Source organism: Natrix helvetica, assembly GCF_964273705.1.
Source record: "Natrix helvetica genome assembly, chromosome: 2".
NCBI classification, from domain to species: domain Eukaryota; kingdom Metazoa; phylum Chordata; class Lepidosauria; order Squamata; family Natricidae; genus Natrix; species Natrix helvetica.
This window is the reverse complement of record NC_138552.1, coordinates 70994171-71020859: the sequence shown is the minus strand read 5'-3', so window position 1 is coordinate 71020859 and position 26689 is coordinate 70994171. Positions and strand designations below refer to the sequence as shown.

Here is a 26689-nt window from a genome sequence, read left to right as displayed (position 1 = left end):
CAGCTTTGTTGATGCAATCTATCAAAATCTTGCTTGTGGTCATTATCAAGTGTACTAGGATTGCAAGCAGATAGGCAGCTTACTAAAATAACTTTTGGGCATCGTTCAAAATAGATGCATCTTCACAACAGTATATTGGAGTTGAACTTCATAGCTGCAGCATTTTCAAGCTTTCTGAAATGGCCACTTCGATCCATATGGTTACCACTATAATCACATAATAAGGTAATAACATATGCATTTTTCAGCGTGCTATAAAGCTCATGCAATTGACATGGATACAGCCAGTCTAGCAAAAGATTATTTAGGCTTGCAATGACTCAGTAGTGATTCTTTCTGTCAGTCAATCCCCATTTAATAAATTCTATTCAGTAGACTTTAGTGGATGCAATGAAGAAAATCTGGACTTTTGACAACAAGAAACTTTGCCCCAGATAACAGATAGTGTTATGAACCACACAACAATTGTACATTTCGAACATTATGTTCATGCTATGTACATGTGCATATATTTTATAATTTTTATAAGATATAGATTATATGTGTTTTATATTTGAAAAATTCAGCATTTAATGAACATTTGACTCAAAAACATTTCCCCCATCAGTCCATTAAACTGAGGGTTCTGTATAATGTTACGCCATGCTCTCTTTTTAAAAATCAATCTTCATCATAATGTAAAATCCTGGGCATGAGTAGAACTATACTCTCTAAAAAACATTATCTATTTTGTTAAAGGAACCTGGACTAATTTAGAATACATCAATGGAACCATTTTATCATCCAATTTGCCAAATGTCATATCCAACTGAAGCCTAGCCAATGAATAGGTAATAACTTTCACCTGAAGAAAAAATGATTAAAATTACTGTTTTAAAGAAAAATTCTAAAGCTGATAGAAAACACATTCATTTAAGAAATAAATTTACCCCTATACTCTGGAATCTCCTTTCAAGTAAATGTCTTTGAAAATATTTGCCTTTTCATTTGTAACGAAGATACAGTGGATTTATGGATTTGGGTGACATAAAAGCAGTAAGTGGATGCATCCAAACGAAAGACAACTTGTTTGTTTTTAATTCACTTGTAAGATTCCTTATTTACCCGCAACTATCTGTATTAGGGCAACTTATCCAGTCTTAATATCTCCAGGTTATTGAAAAGTTACTGTTATTGAAAATTGGCAGCCACTGAAGGTGGAATTAGAAAATACAAAGCCTTAAGGATTACCAATTGTGCACCATGTCCTAAAAATAACATTTTACCTAGCAGTTATAATTAGACTGAACTAGGATGCTGCTGAAGTACAATTCCCAGGATCCCCCAGGCCATTCTGCAGAAGTGCCACTGAGAAGAGTGAATATTACTCCTACGCAATGACGTGCGGTGAGGTTTATGGCTGGTGAGGCTGGTGACATCATCAGGAAGGCGGAGAATGGGACCACGTGTGCTGGAGGCTCAGGCTGCCTCAGCCTCCAGCACACGTGATCCCATTCCCCGCCTTCCTGAGCGTGCTCCGCCGGCTCGTGCTCCGCAGTCCTCAAAAGCGACTGGGGAACGACGAGAACCTCCCTGCCTCTGCTGGACTTTGCGCGCTCCTCGTGACTGCATATTGCAGTTGCGAGGAGCGCGCGAAATCCAGCAGAGGCAGGAAGGTTCACGTCGTTCCCCAGTCGCTTTCGAGCCTTCATCATCCAGGAGCGCCGACAACATTTCTGCCTCCGCAGCTCCCGGGCGCGGCCGGACGGATGTATATAATATTATAATATTATATATATATAGTATATAATATTATATACTATTATTTCATGAAGAGAGGTGAGGCTCTGCTTCCCCTGCCTCCCCTGACCGCACGTCCCTGCTCCTACGTAATATTATGTAGCAGTAATATTCATTTTTCTTAATGGAACTTCTGTGTAGTCCTGCATATGATTAACATGACATTTCTTAATAGTTAATTCTTTTTAAGAATGAAAAAGGAATATAGTTTATTATCAGAATTCTGTCTTACTTTGCTGATGCCTCCCTGAGCTCTTCATCCAGTCTGCGTGAGTAAAGGTTATTGGTGAAGGAGGAGAAGCAAGCAGAACATAAAACAGAAGCAGGGAAAAGCAGAAAAGTCAATCAAGCAAGGAACATGCTTTTGAAATTATGCACCAACAAAATGTTTTTTTTTTCTAATGTGCTACTGATTTTGATTTCGTGTGTGTGTGTGTGTGTGTAGCCCATGTGTAGGCAGGTCTTGTAAAACTAGCAGGAGTTTGCAGCATGCATGCTGTGCAAAGCTGACAAAGTGATTGAAGTTAAATCCGGAACAGGCCAAATTAAGGAAATTTATAACTGATCTCAATAGCTCATGCGTGACATTCATTACAGAGAGATATGGGGTCTTTTTAAATGTCAGCTGCTGAAATCTTCTACTGCCTCAGATATCCTCAGTTATTTAAAAACATCAGCACAAGCTGCAGCAGAGCAAGGGTTTTACCTTACTCTTCTCTGAATGGATCGCTCTTCATCATACCTTTCAAGATAAAAGTGGGTGAAGGACAAACATATTCAAGGTCAAATAATATGCAGACATCATATTTGTGCCAAATGCCTTCACATCACAAGCAACTATTCCCAATGTCAAGTTGAAGTGTAGAGTCAGCACTGAGGCTCTTGTATATGCATCTCGTTGTCAATGCAAATTTAAACTATAATGTCTGTTTCATTATGCATAGTATATTCCTTTGTACCTTATTCAATGGGCTCCAGACTCGCTTTGATATTAGTGGGCTGGCATGAACTACTATGCACACTGGGAGAACTGGTAAAACCATGAAAAGTTCTGGATTTTCCCCATCTTGGCACTGTCCAGCTATATTGAATTAATATCCTATGATCCTTAGCAATTCCGACAGGAGAATAATTTATAAAGAATACAGTACCCAAGCCAGAAACAGTGATGCTTCCCCAAAACATCAGTGCTCAGAACATGAACACTTTGAGAATTTCATCTTCACTTTCTGTGAATAAAATATACTCCCATTCTACAATGTCTCGTGCAAGTCTCACAAATATTTTGCGAAATATTACATTTTTTACTTCATAAAAGATGGCATGAATAAATTAGTGAGGCAGTAACTCATTGGAATAGATTCTTGGATCTTTCACAGAATCATAGAGATGACAGATACCAAAGAGGCCACCTAATGTGGTTTAGTGCAGGATCTAAGACATCATCCTGATAAACAATTAGCCAGCCTCTGTTTGGAGAGTTCCAGCAAAAGAGAAACAGTGGGGGGTTGTAGGCGGTACACCCCGGTACGAGTGCCTGCCCAGAGCACCGGGTACCGTTCCGGTACAGTGCTCTGGAGGGGCCCCCCGTTCCCCCAAGCTCCTTACCTGTATTTGAGCTCTTCTGCGCACGTGCACGGAGCACACAGCGCCTGCGTGACGATCCGCCGAGCAGCTGGAGTGTCACGGAGGCTTGCGGGGGCATCGCAAGAGGTAAGCACATGTGTGCGCTGTGCGCATGTGTGGCACGCTGCACACATTCATGTAGTGGATGCCAGGCCCTGTTGCAACCATACCGGTTGCGAAGGATCCAGAACCCACCACTGAAGAGAACTCACCACTTGGTGTGGAAACCTGTTCCCTGGTTAACAATTGATGCTGTCATGAGTTTTTCCCAACTTCTAGCCTGAATTTTCTTCCTTATAGTTTTAACTAATTGATCCCACCCAGTAATGGTATCCTATTTTCTTCGCTACTGGTTTGGTAGGAGGAATGCACGTGCATGCGCAGAAGGTCCTTGATGACATCTGGGTGGGTGGGCAGAGCCTCACGCCACCGCCACTACCGATTTGCCCGAACAGGTGCAAACCGGCAGCATACCACCTATGGTTCCACCTCTTCTTTTTGAAGCAATTGATAATAAGATCACTGATTCAAATTTCAGATATTTGAAGAGTGCTTTATTAGCTTCCCTCAATCACCTCTTCTATAGGTTAATCTGATTCTGATTTCTTAATCATTCCTCTTTTATTTTCTTGGCTTGGCTTTCTATGTTTTTAAATTTTAATCAAGTAAACAAGTTAAACAATTGTTTCTAGAGTTGTTCAATTTTAATCACAATGTTGAGTACTTTGTAAATATTATATATTACTTAGATAAAATTAACTTTCCTTAAAAATAGCAATCCTTTTGTTTTATAGTAGTAACGTATCTCATTATTATTCTCCAAATGCTCTTCACTTACTTGATAATACTTTCTGGGACATTTACATATTCCATTGGAATTAGTTCATTAAGGTCTGCCAAAGTGTTGACATATTGTATCTTATTACTGAATTTTGAACTGAAACACAAAAAAGCACAATTCACTGGTTAAGCAATATGGATAAAATAAAATATAAAATTCATCTCCATGTTAACTAATAGGCTGCAAAATTGCAGGCTAGTGTAGGCATGATCTTTAGTGACCTTTCAAAGTTACTGAAAGGCACTGAAAAGGTCACTTATGACTGGTCCTCATATTTACAACAATTGCAGCATCCTAACGTGATCAAAATTTGGGCACCTGACAACCAGCATGTATTTACAAAGGCTGTAATGTCCTAGCGTCAAATGATTGCCACCTGTGACTTTCCCAACAAGCAAAGTCAATGGGGGATGCTGGATTTGTTTAATGACTGCACAATTTGCTTAACAACTATGATAAAAAGGTCATAAAATCAGGTGTGATCCATCTAGCAACAGCCTTGTTTAGCAATATAAATTCTGGTCTCTTTTGTGTCTATAAATCGAGGACAACCTGTACTGTCTTCAAATATCACAGTAATTTCTACGAACCTCATCCAAGATAACCTACTTAATTTGTTAGGTGATACCTAGGCAGGGACTTCTTACCCCTTAGTTTATATAGAAAAAGAACAAGCACTCATTTTGCCTGCACCAACCTATTAAATCTGCATAGATTATTCTGCAATAATGCCATATATAGAAGTTAAAACGTAATTATTATAAGGAAATGATAAATTTATTTCTTGTGTATCTTACTCATGGTAAAATTAAACAAATATATTTATCATTTCTAAGAGCCATATCAGCACAAAGCTGAATCAGAAGCTGTTCTTTACTTCCCCAACTGCTTATCTCACAATCAAAGCAGTTCCTGATCATGCAAAAACTCAGTATTTTAGAAAGTCCAAAAGTGATAATGTCTGACCTTATAAATGGCCGTGTGACAGCTAGAATTGTCCTTATAAACCAAGAAGGGTGAACTATGATGAATGATTTCAAATTCTTCCTTAATCTGCATTTAAAAAGAAAGATCACAGATTAAGAGAGTTGGAAAGGATCTTGTAGGTCATCTAGTCCACCACCACCACACCGCCCCACCTGAGCAGGAGAACCTACACCATTTCTGACAGATGGCACTCCAGTCTCTTTCTGAAAGTTTCCAGTGATGAAGCTCCCACAACTTCTGAAGACAAACTATTCCATTGATTGCTCTCACTGTCAGAAAACTTCTTATTCCTTGAATCTCTCCTTATTCATTTTCCATCCATTATTCCTTGCCTGGCCTTCAGGTGCTTTGGAAAATAGCTTGTCCCACTCCTCTCTGTGGCAGCCCCTCAAATATTGGAATACTGCTATCATGTCTCCCATGGTCCTTCTCTTCACTAGACTAGTTATGATGTTCATCATATGTTTTAGCCTCCAGTCCCTCAATCATCCTGGTTGCTCTTCTCTGCACTCTTTCTAGAGTCTCAACATCTTTTTTATAGTGTAGTGACCAAAATTGGATGCAGTATTCTAGGTGTGGTCTTATCTCACTTGATCTTGATTGTATCCCTCTGTTAATGCAATTTAGGGTTGCATTGGGTTTTTTGGCTGCCACAGCACATTATTGGTTCATATTTAATTGATTATCCACTAAGACTCCAAGATCCCTCTCACACTTACTGTTATTAAGCCTGCTTTCACCTAGTCTATATGTGCGCTTTTGGCTTTTCTTGCCTAAGTGTAAGACTTTACTATTTCTCTACATTGAATTTCATTTGGTTAGATAGGGCCCAGTGTTCAAGTTTGTCAAGATCAATCTGGATCTTGAGCCTATCATGTAGGGTGTTGGCTATGCCTGCTAACTGAGTATTATCTGCAAATTTAGTAAGATACCCTTCTATTCCCTCATCTAAGTTGTTTATGAAGATATTGAAGAATACTGGGCCTAAGATACTTTAAATCTTCAGTATGAAACACATTGATTGTTTATGAAGATATTGAAGAATACTGGGCCTAAGATACTTTAAATCTTCAGTATGAAACACATTGATTGTTTATGAAGATATTGAAGAATACTGGGCCTAAGATACTTTAAATCTTCAGTATGAAACACATTGATTGTTTATGAAGATATTGAAGAATACTGGGCCTAAGATACTTTAAATCTTCAGTATGAAACATGTTGATTGAGAAAAATGATAGTCATATGTTCAACAACTATGGCCACTATCACACACTGATTCACACACTTTTGGCATGCATTCTAAAATGTATTCTTAATCCTTAGTGATACTCACAAGCAAAAGCTTGCATTTAAAAAGAAGGGGGCAAGAGTATTTAAAATAGTAAATAGTCTAAGAAAAATAATAATTAGAAAATATAAGTGATCCACAAACCGTCTGTCAATCATCTGGTAGCATCTTTTCATCCATCCGAGTCCTGGCATTCTTCTCCTTGGAGTTGCTCCATTTAAGTAAACAATCATATAGTCTTCAGCAACCATGAGCTCCAAAGTACTTATTACATATCTCAACAAAAAGAAGGAGAAGAAAAAGAAGTGAAGAGGAACAATATTTTCACAAGCATTTTTTTTCCTATGCCTGTATTTTTTAACCTTAGGAACTTTAAAATATTAACTTTAAGATATGTGGACTACAACTGGCTGGGGAATTCTGGGAGTTGAAGCTCACACATCTCAAAGTTGTTAAGGCCAAGAAACACTGCCCCATGTTTTAGCACTTAAGCAAATACATAATTTCCAGCAACAAAATTGACAGTTGAGGGAATTCTTTATTAAAAGTATAATTCCACCCATACGCTAAGTAACCTACATAGTACAGGTCACTCCTTTGGGAGTGTGAAATATTTAAATAAGAAGCCCATGCTAATTTTACTCTTCAGGGCATGAAAACTGCAGTATAAGTAAATGATTAAACTCACTCCATTGGCAGAGAATTTAGGAGCATTTCAGGGACAGGATTCAAAGCAAGAATATAGTCTGGAAATTCAGACAGAACTCCTGACCTATGTGGCTTTCCCACAATGAGAAATTATAGTTTTACAGGTAGTCCTCAACTTAGTGAATGTTTAAAGTCACAACAGCACTGAAAAAAACGACTTATGACCATTTATCAGACTTACAATCACTGCAACATTTTTATGGTCATGTGATCAAAATTCAAATCACAGCAACTGGTTAATATTTCTGACTGTTGCAACGTCCCAACTTTTACGAAGTTCTGACAAGCAAAGTCAATGGGGAATTCATTGAACAATTGTGTTACTAATTTAACAACTGCAGTGATTCACTTAACAGTTGTGGCAAGAAAGGTCAAATGGGGCAAAATTACTTAGCAACATAAATTTTGAGCTCAATTGTGGTAAGCTGAGGACTATCTGTATTATGGAATTCAGGACTTCAGCCATGAAAGGTTAGGGGCACTTCAAGAAAAACTTTCTTTAAATATCAAGGCCCAATTCACTCTTAACTATGGCAAAACAGGAATCACTTCCCTATGGCTTCTTTCCATTGTAGTGTATTTTATTTCATTTTGTTTGTTTATACAAACCAAATTTGTTTGCCTCAACAGCAACAAAGGAACCCATTTCAACTCTGCACTTATCTCTTAATGAAAATCATCTATTTCACCACATGAAAGAATTTTACTACAATATTTCTACACTCACAGGAAAAGGTTTTCCATGACATACGTATAATCCATTTGACTGCTATCCGGTAGAAAACATGCAGCAAATACAATGATGGCATTCAAACCATCACCATAGTATCCTGTGGAGTCAAAAATATATGTTTCACAAACAGTTCTTAACACAATAGAATTAGAAGGTTTCATAAACATTTGAAGCCCCCCCGCCCCCATTACCAGTTGCATAATTCAGGGTCAGGGGGCAGAAGTATCAAATATGCTAAAACAAGTTGGGAAGAAAACCAATAGCATAGTGGCATATTTGGTAACATTTTAATGAGAAAAGCAACCTGGGAATCTCAATGTAAACTATTCAACAACATTGAATCATTGACAAAGCTACTTCCAAACCAGAATGTTTCATGACATCCTCCTATTTGATGTAAGAATGTCTCGGGTGAAGTTTCTCATTTGCAGAATTGATAGCATCATCTGTTATGAAAGTCTCAATTCAAAATAATTCTAGAAATTACAAACTCTAATAAGTAAGTAGTGTAATTGAAAAAAAACCCGGAAAGAACAGATGCTAGTCCTGAAAAGCTTGAACTCATACCGTTCTGCCATACATACCTACAGGCAGTGGTGGGATGCAACCAGTTTAACAACTGGTTCAGTGAGTGCATGTATGCCTGCTTTGCACACACATGGACCTAACGCAGTGATGGCGAATCGTTTTTGGCTCGCGTGCCGTAAGTGGGGGGAGCGCAGGGGGGTCGTGTGCGGGCATGCTGCACCCATAATGCAATGCACGACGCCCAGTGCGCATGTGCGCACTACAGGCGCAACTCCCCATTTTTATATGCTTTTCTCTTTCAAGACATGTGTTTTGCTACAAAATAAGTACAAAATCCTAGTCTCAGAACATCCAAACTTGGTCACAACATACTGGTTTAAATGACATGTAGGGACAAACTGGCAGTAATAGACATCTTTTAAACCATACCTTACAATAGCCTCAGTAAATCTGGCTATGCTTGTGATTGTATTAAACCATATTCTTTTTTAACCATGAATTGTTAAATTGTTGAACAAACCACAATGGCTGGGTTCACACGTCATACTACGCTATAGAGCAATGGTAGCCAGCTTTTCTATCTGGAGATTATGATTGGTGCATTGGCACCAATGGCTAGGTTTAATTAAAAACAAATTAATTAAGTAAAATGAATATACTATTCTCATATTTTAATTATTTCTCCTTTGGAGACAGCTTCTAGAGATTCTGAAGCTGTCCAAGTAGCTTTCAGGAGGCATATGCTGCTGTGGGTGTTTATAGTCCACCATAGACTATGGCAGTGATAGCTAACCTTTTTGGCAACGAGTGCCGAAACTGGAGTGCACGCGCCAAAGTGCCAGAACCTGAAAGAGAGCATCTGGCCAGTGCGCATGTGCAGGGCAGCCAGCAGCTCTTCTGGGTTCCATCGTGCGCATGCACACCAGACAGCTGCTCTCTTCTGGGTTCCAGCACGCATGCGTGTGCCAGAACCCGAAAGATCAGCTAGTGACAGTGTGCATGACCAAAGACAGGGCTCTGCATGCCACCTCTGGCACGCATGCCCTAGATTCACCATCACAGGACTATGGTATACAAACCATGGCTAGTTTCACACCACATATTAATTTCAAAGCAAACATTCAATATGACGAAATGTTCCTGTAATACACAGGCCTGGAGTTGTACCATAAACACTGAATATATTGTGTTTTCTTCTCTCGTTTCTTTTTTCTTTTTTAAGCTCTGTCTTTCCTTTGAAAGTGTGAATCAGAGATCTGGAAACTGGAGCATACCATGCCCAGAATAAAATGATTTAATGACTCATCAACTCACATATTTCACATCAAAAGTATTCTGTTGTTATGGATACATTATAGAGTTTTCAGTAGCGAAGGAATTCATTCAATAATTCACAAATTCTGTTTTATTCAAAGGAAACACATTCTAAATGTATGTTAGATGTGCAAGACCATTTAGAAATTAGGATACTTTCAAGTGTTTTCTAATTACTCTATGCTAGTATAATTAATAAAACAGTTTTTTCTGTACCTCCATGAGAAATAACCCTTTTAAAAGGTTCAATTGCTTTCATATCAATCCTCTGCTCCTGGTCTCCAATAACAACAGTTCTCCATAACCTGTTGTCTTCCCGTTCCTCTTCAGCAGTATATTCTGGGATGGATTCAGATTCTTCTTGAGAAGGTTCTTTAATGGCTGGTTGCTCTTCTGAAAATACAAGAATAGAGGATTTAAGTAAGTAGCCATTAATATAAAAAAAGCCTGTTTTGTCCAATAACAAAACTGAATTTCTGTGTTTAACTCTGAAATCAATTATACAATTAATTGAATGACATTATTCTCAAAAGTTCCATGAATAAACCTTCTTTTCAAATTTTATTGTAGCACGTCATTCTCTCTCTCTCTCTCTCTCTCTCTCTCTCTGTGTGTGTGTGTGTGTGTGTGTGTGTATTTATTGCTTTCTGATATTTCCCATTCATTTTCTGAATATAAAATTAACTTAAATATTTAATTTCTTGCTTGTTCATCTGGTAGGAAAATGATTTCCTGATGAGAGAACCAGAATGTATTGTTAAGCCTGACCACATAAAGTAATACACAGTAGTTCTTCCATTACAATGATAGCAAGACCATAAGCAGTGAACAATTTATAGTCTTGAATCACAAATATGTGATTTGTGATATTTGAGGCTCAAGACTACAAATCTGGAATAACCCTAACTTTCCATCAATTGAAAGTTTTTGTACTTTTTTGTGTTCTAAAGGACTGAGGAATTCATAATTCATTACATAACAACAATTAAATTTCAAGGGTTTGGTTACTGTAATAATCTTTGTTACCTTATAATAATAATTTTACAGATATTAAATCTAAATTAACCCTCTTCCATTTAATCCTTTTAACATAATGAAGTTAATAATCAACATAGGCTTAAATTGGATTATTTGTAGGAACAATGTAATCTGTGAACAATGTAAACTGTGAACCAAACTGTCCAAGTTGGTACCGCCCCAGGCGCCTGATGGAACCGGATAGGTTCCAGACGGAGCTTGGGCCATTCCCTGTAGCCCTGACCCGCTCTCGCTCCGAGAACCTAGTGGCCGCCTAGAATAGGGCGGCCGCTGGGGCCCTGGACCGAGTTGCGCCTTTGCGGCCTCTCCTGCGGCAACGACCCACCCGGGCTCCTTGGTTCACCGAGGACCTGAGGATGATGAAGCGCCATAGGAGACGCCTAGAGGGCAGGTGGAGGTCTTCACGCTCCGAATCTGACCGAACACAAGTAAGAGCCTATTTACGGACTTACCTTGTGGCATTAAGAGTGGCCAAACGCAGACATTGTGCCACTCTTATTGCGTCCGCCGATAACCGCCCTGCCGCCCTGTTTCGGGTGACCCGCTCTCTCTTATCACAGGGGACGCGGGAAGCCCCTCTACAGGGCAGAGCAGAGGAGTTTGGGGGATATCTGCAGGACAAAATCGCTCAGATCCAGAGCGGATGGACCCCCTTCAGTGGACCAGAGGAGCCGCCAACAGTGAGTCTTGTGAGACCACTCTGGGAGGAGTTTGCGTCTGTTGCCCCCGAGGATTTGGATAGGTTGCGTGGACGGCTGCGACCGACCACATGTTTAATGGACCCGTGTCCCTCCTGGTTGGTACTGGCATCCTGGGAAGTGACACGAGGCTGGCTACTGGGCCTGGTGAACGCCTCTTTGAGCGAGGGGTCCTTTCCTGCCGCCTTGAAAGAGGCGGTGGTGAGGCCCTTACTCAAGAGGCCTTCCCTTGACCCGATGGAGCTAGCTAATTATTGTCCAGTCTCCAACCTTCCCTTTTTAGCGAAGGTTGTAGAGAATGTGGTGGCACAGCAGTTTCCACGACACCTTGAGGAATCCGAATATCTAGACCCATGCCAGTCCGGCTTCCGGCCCGGACACAGCACGGAGACGGCCTTGGTCGCGTTGGTCGATGATCTCTGGAGGGCCAGAGATAGGGGTTGTTCCTCTATCCTGGTCCTATTAGATCTCTCGGCGGCTTTTGATACCATCGACCATGGTATCCTATTGCGCCGGCTGGGGGGGATGGGAGTTGGAGGCACCGTTCTGCGGTGGTTCGGCTCCTACCTCTCCGACCGGACGCAATGTGTGTTGGCAGGGGGGCAGAGGTCGACTCTGAGGCCACTCACTTGTGGGGTACCTCAGGGGTCGGTCCTCTCGCCCCTTCTGTTCAACGCATATGTGAAGCCGCTGGGGGAGATCATCCGTGGTTTTGGGGTGGAGTATCATCTGTACGCTGACAATACGCAGCTGTACATTTCCACCCCAGACCACCCCAACGAGGCTGTCGAGGTGATGATCCGGTGTTTGGAAGCCGTCGGGATCTGGATGGGGGACAACAGACTCAAGCTCAACCCCTCCAAGACTGAGTGGCTGTGGCTACCGGCACCCCGGTTCAGTCAGTTGATTCCATCGCTGACCATAGGGGGCGAGCAATTGCCCCCTGTGGAACGGGTGCGCAATTTGGGCGTCCTCCTAGATGCCCGGCTGTCAATGGATGACCATGTGGCAGCCGTGGCAAGGGGGGCGTTCCACCAGGTTCGCCTGGTGCGCCAATTGCGCCCCCTACTGGACCGAGATGCCCTACGCACGGTCACTCATGCACTGGTGACGTCTCGGCTGGACTACTGCAATGCCCTCTACATGGGGCTTCCCTTGGGACGCGCTCGAAGACTGCAGCTAGTCCAGAACGCAGCCGCGCGGGCTATTTTTGGGAGTACTAGGTACTCCCACGTAACACCGCTCCTGCGCGAGCTGCACTGGCTGCCTGTGGTCTTTCGGGTGCGTTTCAAGGTGTTAATCACCATCTTTAAAGCGCTCCATGGCTCAGGACCTAGGTACTTGCGGGATCGCATCCTACCACACACTTCCCTGCGACCGATTCGCTCTCACAAGGAGGGGCTCCTCCGGGTGCCGTCCACTAGGCAGTGCCAACGGGCGACACCTAGGAGTAGAGCCTTCTCTGTGATGGGCCCAACCCTCTGGAATGACCTCCCCCCCAATATCAGAACCACCACCAACTTTCTCTCCTTTCGACGAAAACTGAAGATTCACCTGTTCCGTTTAGCCGGCCTGGACCATTCATAACCTCATCATACCCCTTGGCAGATATATTTTAATTGGGTAATTTTAATTGGGTATTTTTTAAGATTGTTTATATACTGTTTTTATCTGCTTTACCTGTACAGTGTTGTATTGCCTCCTCTTCTATGTTTTTATGTTTGCATGTTTGTAGTCCATTTTATCTATTTCATTTGACTGTACACCGCCCCGAGTCCCTTTGGGGAGAGGGGGCGGTATAAAAATCGAAATAAAGGTAAAGGTAAAGGTAAAGGAAAAAAATCAATGGAGAGCCAAATAATTATGAAGAAATTATATACAAAATGGTTTTTAAAAAGACCTCTGCTGGTATTTAGATTCCTTTGGCATGATAGAAAAAGAGAGAAATCCATAGTTCTAAAACAAAACATGTATTACGTTTTAGGATTGGGGTTACATAATATATATAAATATCATAGCTGCATACAAGAATGTATCCTCCAAAGTTTATACTTGCATCTGGAATCTTTAAAAATATCTGAACTACAAATACTATTTATCCTTAATATTACAATTTTTCCTGCTATCCAATTAAACAGATAAACCATTTAATGTTCCAAAACTATTGTATACAAATAAGCAACAGCTGACTCTACAATTTAATATCTATCTATCATCTATCTATCATCTATCTATCATCTATCTATCATCTATCTATCATCTATCTATCTATCATCTATCTATCATCTATCTATCTATCTATCTATCTATCATCTATCTATCTATCATCTATCTATCTATCTATCATCTATCTATCTATCTATCTATCTATCTATCTATCTATCTATCTATCATCTATCTATCTATCTATCTATCTATCTATCATCTATCTATCTATCTATCATCTATCTATCTATCTATCATCTATCTATCTATCTATCATCTATCTATCTATCTATCTATCTATCTATCATCTATCTATCTATCTATCATCTATCTATCCATCTATCTATCTATCTATCTATCTATCTATCTATCTATCATCTATCTATCATCTATCTATCTATCTATCTATCTATCTATCTATCTATCTATCATCTATCTATCTATCTATCTATCACATACACACATATATAAACATGTTCTGCTTTTCCTTAGAGCTGTTCATTCTTATACTGCATATATGTCTTTATGAGCTGACAGCTCGGTTCCTAGAGAATTGTAAAATTTCATGCCAAAGTGTATACCTCCCCCCATAATAAACACACATAGATAATCACTTTTACCAAATTAAACTCATTACCATGTCCAGCATATTCTAAAGAATCTGCTTCGTCTGGTGTGTCAAGATCATCTACATTAATATCAATTTCATCTGGAGTGTCCAGGTTATCATCCGAAAGGACAGATCCTTCACTCTGGTCCAAGGAGAGATTGATATTTGGAGCAGTGAGCTTTATCCTTCTGGGATGAGAGCCATTAAGGTCTAGCGAATTGGGAGGTTCTGAATAAGCACGGAAAGAGAAGAATCTCTGTTTTAGGTTAAAACTATTACTCCAAATGTAGCATTTAAATTAATTCGACTTTTGAAAAATTACTCAACATATCTAATAGTTGTATGTGACTCCAGGAAACAAGAAGGCCTAGGTGAAGTGGGCCTGGATGAAGAGCTTCATGATATGGAAGGAATGAGTTACTAACCTGAGCTACCCTATCTTGCTTTGCCAAGGATCTTCTCTCCATTATCAGGATAAATTACACCCTTTGTTCTGATGGACCAACCCATTTCAGAGAGAAGATGAACAAGATTCTTTTTGTTAGCACAAAAAGGCAATGTATGTTTCAATTAGGTGGTTCTCACTGCTAACTCTTCCTTGACTGGTATTTGTCTTGAAGCTCCCATCAGCTACAGCAAGGACCAGTAGAAGCAGTGAAGGACCAAAGTGAAGTAACACAGTCACTTCATCCTTAGAAATGCATAAGTTTCTTCACTGCAGCCTTCATTATCGCAAAGCATTCTTACGAAAACCTGGACCCAATATTTAATAGCAGATACAGAAGATACTGTATTTACAATTCAAATAAGGATAACATTTCAATTGGAGCAGAATGCTGTTGCCAGCCAACCTGTGTCTATTTTTGTTACGTCTGATAAGGCATCAGTTCCCCTCTAATTAACAGAACAAATATGAAGATTTTATGCACAGCTGTAAAATCCCCCTTCCCTGGTATACTTTTCCTGAAACATGATTACTCAAGTCCTGGGCAGTTGCCATTTATATCTTCCCTGGTCTTGGATGTAATGCAAGGGCTGAGGAATAATCTAATATGTCAAAGACTTCTTTTCTAACTGATGACACCTTAGGCAGCAATTTTAATTGTGTTGTTTTTACTGGTAAATAGAAGCTAAATCTGTACAGGCTGAAGTGAAGAAAGTGCAGTGTAGCTAATTATCATATGCAGCAAGTTCATTTGCAGCCTAATGAAATTAAGCACGGCAGAAAATGGATGAGAACTGCAAATGATGATCAAGGGAACCATTGAATTAATTAAATATCAAAATTTAACCATTTTTATTCCAAATAAATAAATAATATTATCACAGTACAGAAATAGTTCAGTCGGTGAATAATTAAATGCCCCAGGAGAGAATGAAACTTTTAAAAAGACAATTAAAATGTAGACTCACCAGGTCTCATCTCTATTGCAGTAGAATCTAGCATGGCCTCATTAAGGATATCCATTCCCACATCCTCTGGTACCAATCTAAAACATCAAGGCAAACACATATGTTGTTGTTTTCCGTATTTGAAGAATCAAAGCACTCTAAGTAAAGATTTAACTGTTCTCAGTATGCTCAAGGGGAGACAGATGCAGAGACCTGAAGAGGTTTGAAGAGAATTTGGCTTTGTTGAAGAATAGAGACTTTTTGAGATGATTAAGTTTCAAAAGAGATGATGTTGTCTCCAAACTTTAGTATTTGTATGCAAAGTCAATTATATTTTTTCTGACAATGAAGACAAATCCTGTCTTCGAAAATTCTGCCACAAATGAGAATTGTGTTTTGTTCTGAGCTTACAGAATATCCTTGCCAGTTGTTTTTTCCCATCCTTCACTTTGTACAGAATAATAATAAGAGCATTATTCCAACCGTTATGTACAGTTGCAGTTTCCATGCAGATCTGATGTTAAACAAGACACGCATCCTCTCCATATGCACAATGCATCCGTGTGTCGACATTTCTCTAGCTATACCATCTACACCTGCAGCCTTATCAAATGTAAATCTTGCACGGGAGCATACTCATCTTTTAGTTGAAGCAGCAACCTGTGTCCAGACTGCCTCCCTAAATAATGGATTTACCAGTTATTTCATGTTAATGGCTGAATGAAAGCTCATCTGTGGCATCAAATTCCACTAAACCCAGATTTAAGTTACTATTTGATTGTACCTGAATCCAAACTGAGAACTATTGCTGAAGTAAGACCTTGAACTTTTGTAAATAAATAAGATCACTTTATAAACTCAATAAATTAAGGTTTACAGAAATTTATGTCCACTAGGATTTTGTGATAAAAGCTATTACAGATTAATTGGCATTTTTAGATTATGCTAGTTATTCTTAAAAACATAAAATCAGCCTTGCCCAAGGCCTATCTAATCCAACAATCTGTTTGATGGTAACCCATCAGATGCCTCTGAGAAGTGTCAAGCAGTTGCTGAAGGCTCCATAATTCTTAATATCAAAACATATAGACACAGTATTTATCAAAAGAAAAGTATTTTTTAAAGTAAATAATGCTTTCATATAAATCTTCTTTGTATGTCATAAAACGCACTCTTTTAGCCTCAGCCTCAACCTTCCCTAGTTACCATTTGTTTTTTAAAGTCCTTAAAAAGTTCTCATCGCTCAAATAGCTTAACTCTAAAAGCCAATCCTTCCCTTCCATGCTGAAAACTCCACCACCTCTCCAGCATATAAATTAAATTATTCTTTTGGAATAATCCAGGGACTATTTAAAAACAAATGATATATAATGCGTGAAAAAAAATACCGTACCTGACTAAAAAACTTTTTAAAAATCTTATCTATTGTAACACATTTTTTTCTCTAACTACCTAAAGCAATTGTGAGTCTTTATTTAACTTTCACAAAGCTTTTCCAAAGACAAGGTGAACAGAGTAAAAATAAAATAAGGCTTGCTCCCAATCAGATTATTGTAAGGTTCCTTTGCTTATGAGTTCTAATGTGACTCCCATCTCTTTTCTATAGAAGATCAAGATGACACCATGTCATAATCATCCACCTGGAAGAAGAAAGAGAAAAGCTAAAGCAAGAAGACAATTTGAATTATGCTTTAGAGAAATAAATGTAATTGTTACACAGAAAAAGGAAAGCAACTGATACAGGAGAACTACTATAGATGTAAATGCTAGGCTTTGGGGAGAAAATGTTTCACATAGATTTAGCTTATAACAGAGAGCTTATAGACTCTCAAAACTCTAGGGCCACACTTAACTATATAGCCCTTACACTGATTTATACAGTGCATTTTGTTCTTTAAACATGTCACCTGCCTCATTTTGAGTCTTCAACTTTATACAAACACAATTTTCTCAGTCTTTCACTGTCTCTCAGATGATTTACTTCCTTTGTGCATTTTATTTTTGCACTGTGGATCTCATTCATACTCTCTATATGACCAACCACTTCTATGTACAGGGAGTAATCAGTTAATGGTCATAATTGGGACTAGAATCTCTGTTGCTATGTGGCACAGTTGTAAAGTCAAAAATCACATGTCTAACCTTATTAGAGCAATTCTGGTTGTGATCATTAAACTGTGAACAGTTGTTAAGGGTGACATCACAGGACTCTGACTTATGATTTCCTAAAAGCTTTTCCACTGACTTTGCTTGTCAAAAGTCAGCAGTGAAGATCACAAATTGCAATTACATGACCACAGGATACTGAGACCATCCCAACTATACAAAAGCCCAAATTGAAATCTGAACGCAGGGACAAGTGATAGCCACAACTCTGAGGACCATTTATAAGTGTCCTTGATCATCACTGGCATAACTCTGGTCACTGAACAAGTAGTTGCTAAGAAAGGGTTATCTGTACTTCTTTCATAATTGTAGTGAATGTAGAGAAACTCCAATTCAAAAGGTTCAGACATTGAAAATGTTAAGGAACTTAATTCATCCAGGAGATGAGTCTGGAGAATCAAACACTAAGGAGCCAATCAAAAAGAAGGATGATTCTACTCTCGTTTGTATTTTTTTATAAGACGAAGCAATAATCTAGCCTATGAGCCTAGCTAAATTGAGTTGTCAAGTGTTTTGAAATGGACAACCCAACAGCTTGATTGCTCAATTCCATCAGTATGAGAGGAGATCATAGTTTAACTCAACAGCTACTGATGTTTCAGTAATTCCGTTGATTGTCAACCTAGTTACCAATGCCTTGGTAGCCCAGGTGAACCAGTTAACTCCACAATGAAAATTATGACAGCAGTTTTGATGGAAGCACTAGATAGAGGCCCCTTGCAAAGTACCCAACAAAGATGGTGGGAGTCAAAGCAAATACAGATTTCTGAAACTGACTCCATGAAGCTGGAATCCAGCAAGATTCTGTCATCTATCCAAGACAAGCACTACAGCATGCAAGGTTTATGTTTATATCATGGAGAATGTTTTCACTCTCCTATGAGAGCCCCTCTTCATCTACACATGAGCATTTTATGAGTAGATGCCACAAATGCTCCAGATCTGACTTTTTGAAAATGAAGATCCCAGCCAACCTCAGAAGCTAAGGCTCTCTTTAGAATTAAACAAATTCCTGATATATGGAGTATCACATCAAAATGTAATCATTCCTACTCGAAAGATCCAGGCTGTTGGTAGAATACAATTTACAAGCTTTAATAGACTGTGGTGCCATGAGGCTAGAGTTAGGGTATAACCATAACAAGTTCACTAAATTATCCCTAACCTGCACAAATGCTCTACCTATTGAGTCTATCCAGCCTCTTGTTAGAATTTAGAGTATTGATCGCCACCTCTATCACATAGGCCTCACTATAGAAATATTCTAAGATATTTTAGCTCTTGTGTCCACAAGTGAAGCCCAGAGCAGGATATCTGTTTCCTGAAAAGAATGCACTGATAACAAGGGTCAGTGCATCATACCATTTTTAGATGCCTGCATGCATTAGACCTTCTTCCTTTCATATTTACTCCACAGTCTCACTGTCAAAAAAAATTCTTCTCTCAGCTCAGAGTTAGTTTTGCATTCAGATACATTTTTCCTGCTTCCTTATAATGTAGCTTCAAGATAAACATAATTATATTTACTATATCAATGCTACAAAAATCCAGATGACTACTTGATAGCAGCAAAAAGATTAAGATGGATAAAATCTATTCCAATCTCAAGTGTTTATCCAGCTTATTGCAGGGCAGTTACAATAGGCCTAAACACTATGACCTAGATCAGGGGTGTCAAACTCAAGGCCCGTGGGTCGGCACCAGCCCGCAGAGTGCTTGGATCTGGACTGTGGGACCGCCCAGGAAACAGCAAAGGATCGGTCCGCAGCACCTCTGCCAGCAAAAACAGAGCTCGGGAGGGCTATCCACAGCCCTTCCCGGTTCCGTTTTCGCTGGCAGAGGGCTTCAGGAGGCCATCAGGGCCAAAAATGGAGCCTCGACAAGTGGCATCGAGCTGGCCACACCCACCTGGTCATAGCCCAATAGTTCCTGCAAGGTCAAACACAACCCTGATGCGGGCCTCAATGATCTAGATAATGAAATACAATTCAGGGTGTTTTTTTCTTTTTTTATTTACAATCCAAGGCTGTAAAATTTTAAAAGTATAACAATACAACAGTATATTAAATAACAAATATAAAAAGCAATAACCTCGCATAGGAAAGCCTGAAAAGCTGAGAATGGATCTTGCAGGAGGAAAAGAGTATCTCCTGCTCAGAAGAACAATTAAAATTTCTTACAATTGAAACTGTGAGTTCTGGCCTCCACTGAGTATATAGCAAGTACTCTAACATAGTGTGAAAAACAGAGGCAACCATTTTATATGAATATATTCAAATATGGCTTTCATTGGAAATGTAGGGTATCTGCCAACTGCCACCCTAATAGATAATTGGCCAATTTGGGTCAAAGAGGAAAGCTTCCAATGTGAAATGCATAGGATGGTTAAGCAGAATCTATAAATGATATGTGTACTATGTAGAACCTGAATGATTACGAAGGTAGAACAAAAAAAGATACTGGTTTCCCCACCGTTGTGACTTACAAAACATGTTTTATAACTTAGCATTATAGTTGAATCTAATTAAAACTGGATAACAAGTCTTGGCTCAGTGAAATGTGTGAACCTAGATACAATTTCATGCTAAACAATGTTATTTCTAAATATGGATGGGTTCATACATTGCACTTTGCCAAAACCAAACAATTTAGGACTTAGCAGCACAATATACCTCTAGCCCATGTAAGAACAAATCTTATGTGAATCTTTTACAATGAGTAGAATCTCAGAATATCCTTTCACTAAGGCTTATTCCAAGGTTAAAACTTTCATCTTCATTGGTGGCAAAAAAAAAACAAAAAAACGTGCTATGCAGCTTTTCTCTCTCAAGCTGAAATCCTGGATATATTTAGTTAAATGAAAGTACATCAGACTTCACTTCTGCACAAACATGCATAGATCTGTTATTCACTCAAAAACAGATTTGCACAATACGCTAGACTAGACTAATGAGGTTATATAACTTCCAGAATAATATAAAAACCCAAGCATAGTCTTAATATGCTGTGTAAACTAAGGCATTATGCTATCTAGTTTGTTTTATGCATAATATATGCCTATTATACATGATATGTTATATACACATATGTATAGTTGTATGGATATTATACATATTATGTATATGTATAGAATATATATTATGTATATATAATATAGACAATGTTTAAAAATAATTTAAAAGTAAAATCTAAAGAATATTATTTAGATAATATTGCTACATTCACATTACATATCATGCATAAAACAAACTAGATAGTATAATGTCTTAGTATTATACAGGCCATCTATGGAAAACATAATCAGTTTAGATTTAGACCATTCTGTTAGCCCTAGGAAGAAGGAAATGACAAACTTTTCTGAAAATTCTGCAAGAAAACTTTTAGACAACATTGACTCAAAGGAGTAACAAAAAAAACCCTTAGTTACAGTTTACATTAGAATCATGTGACTAGACCTGACTTCCGGTTCCGGCGGCTACGGCGACGGGTAAGTCCTTTGCCCGCTCCCGCTCCCCGGTGGGCTTCCCCGCTTCTGGGGGGCACAGGACGCCCTGGAGGGGCATCCTGCCGAAGGAGCGGCTTGCGGAGGACCCTGGCATCGGCGGCGGCTGGTGGGGGCTTCTACGCTTTGCTCCAGGCATCGAGGAGCAGTCTCGGAGGGCGCGAATGGGCGTCTCGCTTCAGGCTGATCGGACGATGCAAAATTGAAGGAAGCAGCGGCGGTGTGGTGAGGCGCTTCCTCTCTTCATTCCCTTTCTCTTGATTTGATGGACTTTTCAGCAATTTAAAAAGTTAAACTCTCGGATTTTTTTGGAGGTGCGGTGGGAGGGAGGGGGATTTCCCCCCCCCTTGGACAAGCGGCTTGAGAAAATTTTGCTTTCGCCCCCAGAGGAAGGAGGAGGGAGGAGAGCCTACCAATGATGCCTCACCCCTGTAAAAGTGATTTTCACTGAATTTAGCTCCAGAATTTATTGATGACCTGAGAACTTTGTGAACTTTTAAAACTTTACTATGCCTCTGAGCCTAAAGCTGGCAGGGCAAGATGGCACACTTCCGTTGTCTTCATGAACTGTGAAACCTGACTCCACCTTTAAAATTCAGGCTTCCGGTCTTTGTCTCCGTGTCACCCAGAAGAATCTCTTGTGGATTGTTATTTTTTTTTTAACCCTCTGGGGGGAAAACTTCTATCTATTACCAGACTGACTAAAGAAACTCCCATCTGCTTGGATCTTCTGCCTCCTGGATTCATCTGTCTGCTCTACTTCTCCAGCTGTCCATTCTCTATACTGACTGATCTCTCTACTTTATAAACTATGTCTCCAAAAAGACCACCCCCTGGAAAACCTGGCTTTGCTACTTCTGCACCGACATCTGCAACATCTAGTCCTGCCACACAGTCAAAGATTACAAAACTGATGCAACCTAAGAGTACAGAGATGGATTTGCAACAAATGCTTCAGCAACTTATACAGGGTCAGGAAGAAATTAAGAAACAATTAAAGGAAATGAAGGAAGAAATTAAAGAGAATCAAGTCCAAATCTATAAGAACTCACAGAGACTGGACCTTGTGGAGGGTGGGGTGGCGGAGGTGAGGGGGGGGGTGGAAGCAATGCAGAAGGGAAACAAAGAACTTGATACTCAACAAATGAAAACAGAGTTTGAGAGAATGTCCTTTTATCTTAGATTTCAAAATGTTATAGAAGCAGATGGGGAAAATATAAGGGACATTATGATTGATATCTTAGCCGAATACATACATAAAGAAAAACAACAGATGGAATGGGAGATAGATCTGGTCTATAGAGTGAATTCAGCTTATGCCAGAACACACAATGTACCCAGGGAGGTTCATATTAAATTCCTTAGAAAAAGCACAAGAGACGAGATTCTGGGTGTACAAAGGGGGCAAGCATTGACATACCACGACAGGGAAATAACCATTCTGAAGCAGATCCCCAAAAAAATTAGGGAAAAAAGGAAAAATTATTCGCAATTGGCGAATAAATTATACCAGAAGGGGGTGTGGTTTAGATGGTTGATGCCTGAAGGTATGCTGATATTCTGGGAGGAGACAAGAATTAGAATCAATACACCCATAGAGGCAAAGGCCTTTATGGAAAAAAACAAAGCAAACTTAGAAAAAACAGAAGATTCTACAACGGTTATGCAGGACACGGGAGGGGCCGGAGCTCTGCTAGCGGGGGGAGAAGGGGCAACACCAAGAAAGCTCAGATCACAAAAATGAATAAGAAAACCACATTGTTATAAACAGACCGAAAGTAGTAATGAAATTATATGTAGAATATATATTACAATATATAAACTGATGGAAAATATATTTTTAGAATTAATATGCTGATTTTATATGATTATGTACTAATGTTTTATATTCAGATGTATTTTATGAGTTTGGAGGGAGGGGGCGCCTGCTACACTTGCAACTGCCAAAATTTGTATACCCTTCCATTTACCCTTTTCCCTATAAATGTTTAAAAAACCAATAAAATTCTTTGAAAAAAAAAAAGAATCATGTGACTAGACCTAATTAGTCTGATAACCTAAAGGGAGCTATAATTCACTAGATACTATCTATTTCATTTTATGAACTTGCCACACACCAATGTAGATACACACATGCACACAACTTAATTAACAAATTATAATTAAAGTATTTCATATCAAGAATAAGAGCCAATTTATGGGTTACGGAGGCAGACTAGAAACCAGGAGACTGTGACTTCTAAGTCCTACCATAAGCATGAAACCAACTGAATATCTTTGGGCCATCTACTCTTTCTCAGCCCTAGGAAAGAAAATCAATGGCAAACAACTTCCGAACAATCCGACAAGAAAATTTCAGGTACTAGTCCAAGGAATCCTGATCTGAATCTGTCCCTTCCCCCAAATTGTAAAAAATGCCTCACCTTGGATATATTTCCATAGCATGGACATTTTAAATCATGTTTCAGTATCCACAATCAATTGCTGCAGTAGGAGAGCTTTGTAAGCACATATTTTTATATGCCGTACAATATGGTGTGTAAATATTGTGTGCTAATGTTTGCACTACAGCTGAAGGGGCAAAAATCATAACTAATAATGACTGCTATTTTTGACTTGCTGATAATATAAAGGAGACATTTCCAAACTTGGCATTCTGTTCATATTTTGGGCTTCGGTTCCCACAATACTCACAAGTACTGCCAAATGGTCACACTGCCTGGGAAACCTGAGAGCTGTAGTATAACAGAAGGCAAAGCTTCTGTTAAGCTTCAGTTAAGGTTCCTTAAGAAATCCTTTTCCTGGCTTCCCCATTTAGGATGGATGGATGGATGGATGGATGGATGGGAGGAAAGAAAGGAAGGAAGGAAGGAAGGAAGGAAGGAAGGAAGGAAGGAAGGGAGGGAGGGAGGGAGGGAGGGAGGGAGGGAAAGAAGGAAGGAAGGAAAGAGAAAGAAAGAAAGAAAGAAGGAAGGAAGGAAGGAAGGAAGGAAGGAAGGAAGGAAGGAGAGAAAGATCACAGGTTTATTATGTTTAATTATTTATTGAACTTATATACTGTCCATCTAGACCAGTGATGGCGAACCTTTTAGACACCAAACTGCCCAAACTGCATATGCGCGCATGCCCAAACTAAAAGGTGTGTGTGCGCACACGAACATGTGTACCCAGCGAGAGGGCTCTGCGTGCCAACTCTGGCACGCGTACCATAGTTTAGCCATCATGGATCTAGACTGTGGCTTACAATAATTACAAAGCTGATAAAAAACATTTAAACATCAAAGGAATAAATAGCTTAAAATTGACCAAGATGGAGGAAAGTAGAAAAAGTAGGGGATGGTGGGATCTTATGTTAGTCTCTTAATCACCTGCAGAATGATGCACCCCACTGGGGCCCCAGGCCAGCTGGCAAAGCCAGGTCTTCAGGCCCTTTCAGAAGGCCAAAAGGGGTGTGTGGCTCTCACCTTGGCGAGTGGGGGGGCATAATGTTCCAAAGGGCGGAAGCCATGTAGAGAAGCTCTTCTCTGGGGCCCTTTAAACTGGAATTCCATGAACAATGAAGCTCATAGCATACCTTTTTTGCCAGAATGGGTGTGATGGGCCAATTTCTTTGGGAGACAGTTCTTTTGGTAGACTCATGCCATGAAGGGATTTAAAAATAAGAACCAAAACAATACAATACAATACAATAGTAGAGTTGGAAGGGACCTTGGAGGTCTTCTAGTCCAACCCCCTGCCTAGGCAGGAAACCCTATACCGCTTCAGACAGATGGCTATCCAACATCCTCTTAAAGACTTCCAGTGTTGGGGCATTCACAACTTCTGGAGGCAAGCTGTTCCACTGATTAATTGTTCTAACTGTCAGGAAGTTTCTCCTCAGTTCTAAGTTGCTTCTCTCCTTGATTAGTTTCCACCCATTGCTTCTTGTTCTGTCCTCAGGTACCTTGGAGAATAGCTTGACTCCCTCTTCTTTGTGGCAACCCCTGAGATATTGGAACACTGCTATCATGTCTCCCCTAGTCCTTCTTTCTCTTAAGCTAGACATACCTAGTTCCTGCAACCGTTCTTCATATGTTTTAGTCTCCAGTCCCCTAATCATCTTTGTTGCTCTTCTCTGCACTCTTTCTAGAGTCTCCACATCTTTTTTACATCGTGGCGACCAGAACTGAATGCAGTATTCCAAGTGTGGCCTTACCAAGGCATTATAAAGTGGTATTAACACTTCACGTGATCTTGATTCAAGAAACCTTGAATTGGACCCAGAAGCATACAGTTCTGCTATAACTGCTTGGGGGGGGGGGGGTTACTTTTGGGATGAATAGATAGCAAGACAGATAGATAGATGATCAATAAGCTAATATTAATTAGGCATGTAAGAAATCTTACTCAATTAACTATATTAACTTTAGGTAAAACTCCATGGATTGATTTAAAACTCACATGGTTAATTGACTACAATGGCTTTAATTTCTCATTAAGTATTACTGCAATTTGGAAAAAGCAATCACTGAGAAAAAGAAACATTTTCCTTAGTTTTCAGTAGAGAAATATTTTCCTTAGTTTTCAGTGGAGATATAGACCATATTTCCTCACCTCAAAAAAAATATATCCATAATCTGTTCCATTTTATGAAAGACCAAATGCTTCTTTGCAGAAGGGAATTTCAAGCTACCTGTATCACAAAGATTGGTGCTTTAAAAAAGCAAACAATTCATAATTTGCTAACAGATTAATTGTAAGCAATTTTAGTTGATTAAACTGTTTAATCAGTACAGGTAATTATTGTTGTGTATATTTCTAAAATTATTCAAAGTGCTTTAGACCGCAGTACCTCTGGGCTAGTCATGAAAGCAGCCCGACTTTATTCAGACTTTCACAGGGTCTGAGGGGGAAAATGATGTTTTAAAGAGTCACATTAACCTTAATGAGTGGATTACTTAAATCACTGGCATCTATTTTCAGGCATGAACAAAAGCTTGAAAAAGTATGGGGTTATTTTAATGAACATCAGAGAAGCACTGCAATTATGCCACAGCCAAAAATTTTCAAAACCATTTTCAAATGGTTTATTAGAATCATTGACCAATGTTTTATGCAAATCTAAAATTGTTAAGTACCAAGACAGTTAAGAACCAAAGTAAAGTACCTAAAGTATACATTTAAAAGGTTTCAATGCCACCAGTTAAGTGGTGATGAATGCAATATTGGAAGACTTGAAAGACCAAGTTAGAAATAGATCATCAAGATAAAAATCTATCTATGTGGTCACCA

The 26689-nt window shown here is 39.4% G+C and overlaps 1 protein-coding gene across 5 annotated transcripts in view; it reads right to left on the bottom strand.

Annotated features, from left to right (window-relative positions):
* The window catches only part of PRUNE2 (prune homolog 2 with BCH domain), a 117577-nt gene that overhangs the window by 5683 nt on the left and 85205 nt on the right, over window positions 1-26689 (bottom strand). For 2 of the 5 annotated variants that reach the window (XM_081940221.1, XM_081940224.1), the window contains exons 10-18: window positions 15772-15848; window positions 14386-14586; window positions 10024-10200; window positions 7960-8062; window positions 6669-6800; window positions 5213-5299; window positions 4244-4342; window positions 2486-2521; window positions 2012-2044 (exon numbers count right to left, since the gene is read on the bottom strand). In XM_081940221.1, coding sequence (XP_081796347.1) covers window positions 2012-2044; window positions 2486-2521; window positions 4244-4342; window positions 5213-5299; window positions 6669-6800; window positions 7960-8062; window positions 10024-10200; window positions 14386-14586; window positions 15772-15848 — 945 coding nt within the window. The remainder of the gene's footprint in view (window positions 1-2011; window positions 2045-2485; window positions 2522-4243; window positions 4343-5212; window positions 5300-6668; window positions 6801-7959; window positions 8063-10023; window positions 10201-14385; window positions 14587-15771; window positions 15849-26689) is intronic. The other 3 variants (XM_081940223.1, XM_081940225.1, XM_081940222.1) reach the window with 2 other exon arrangements.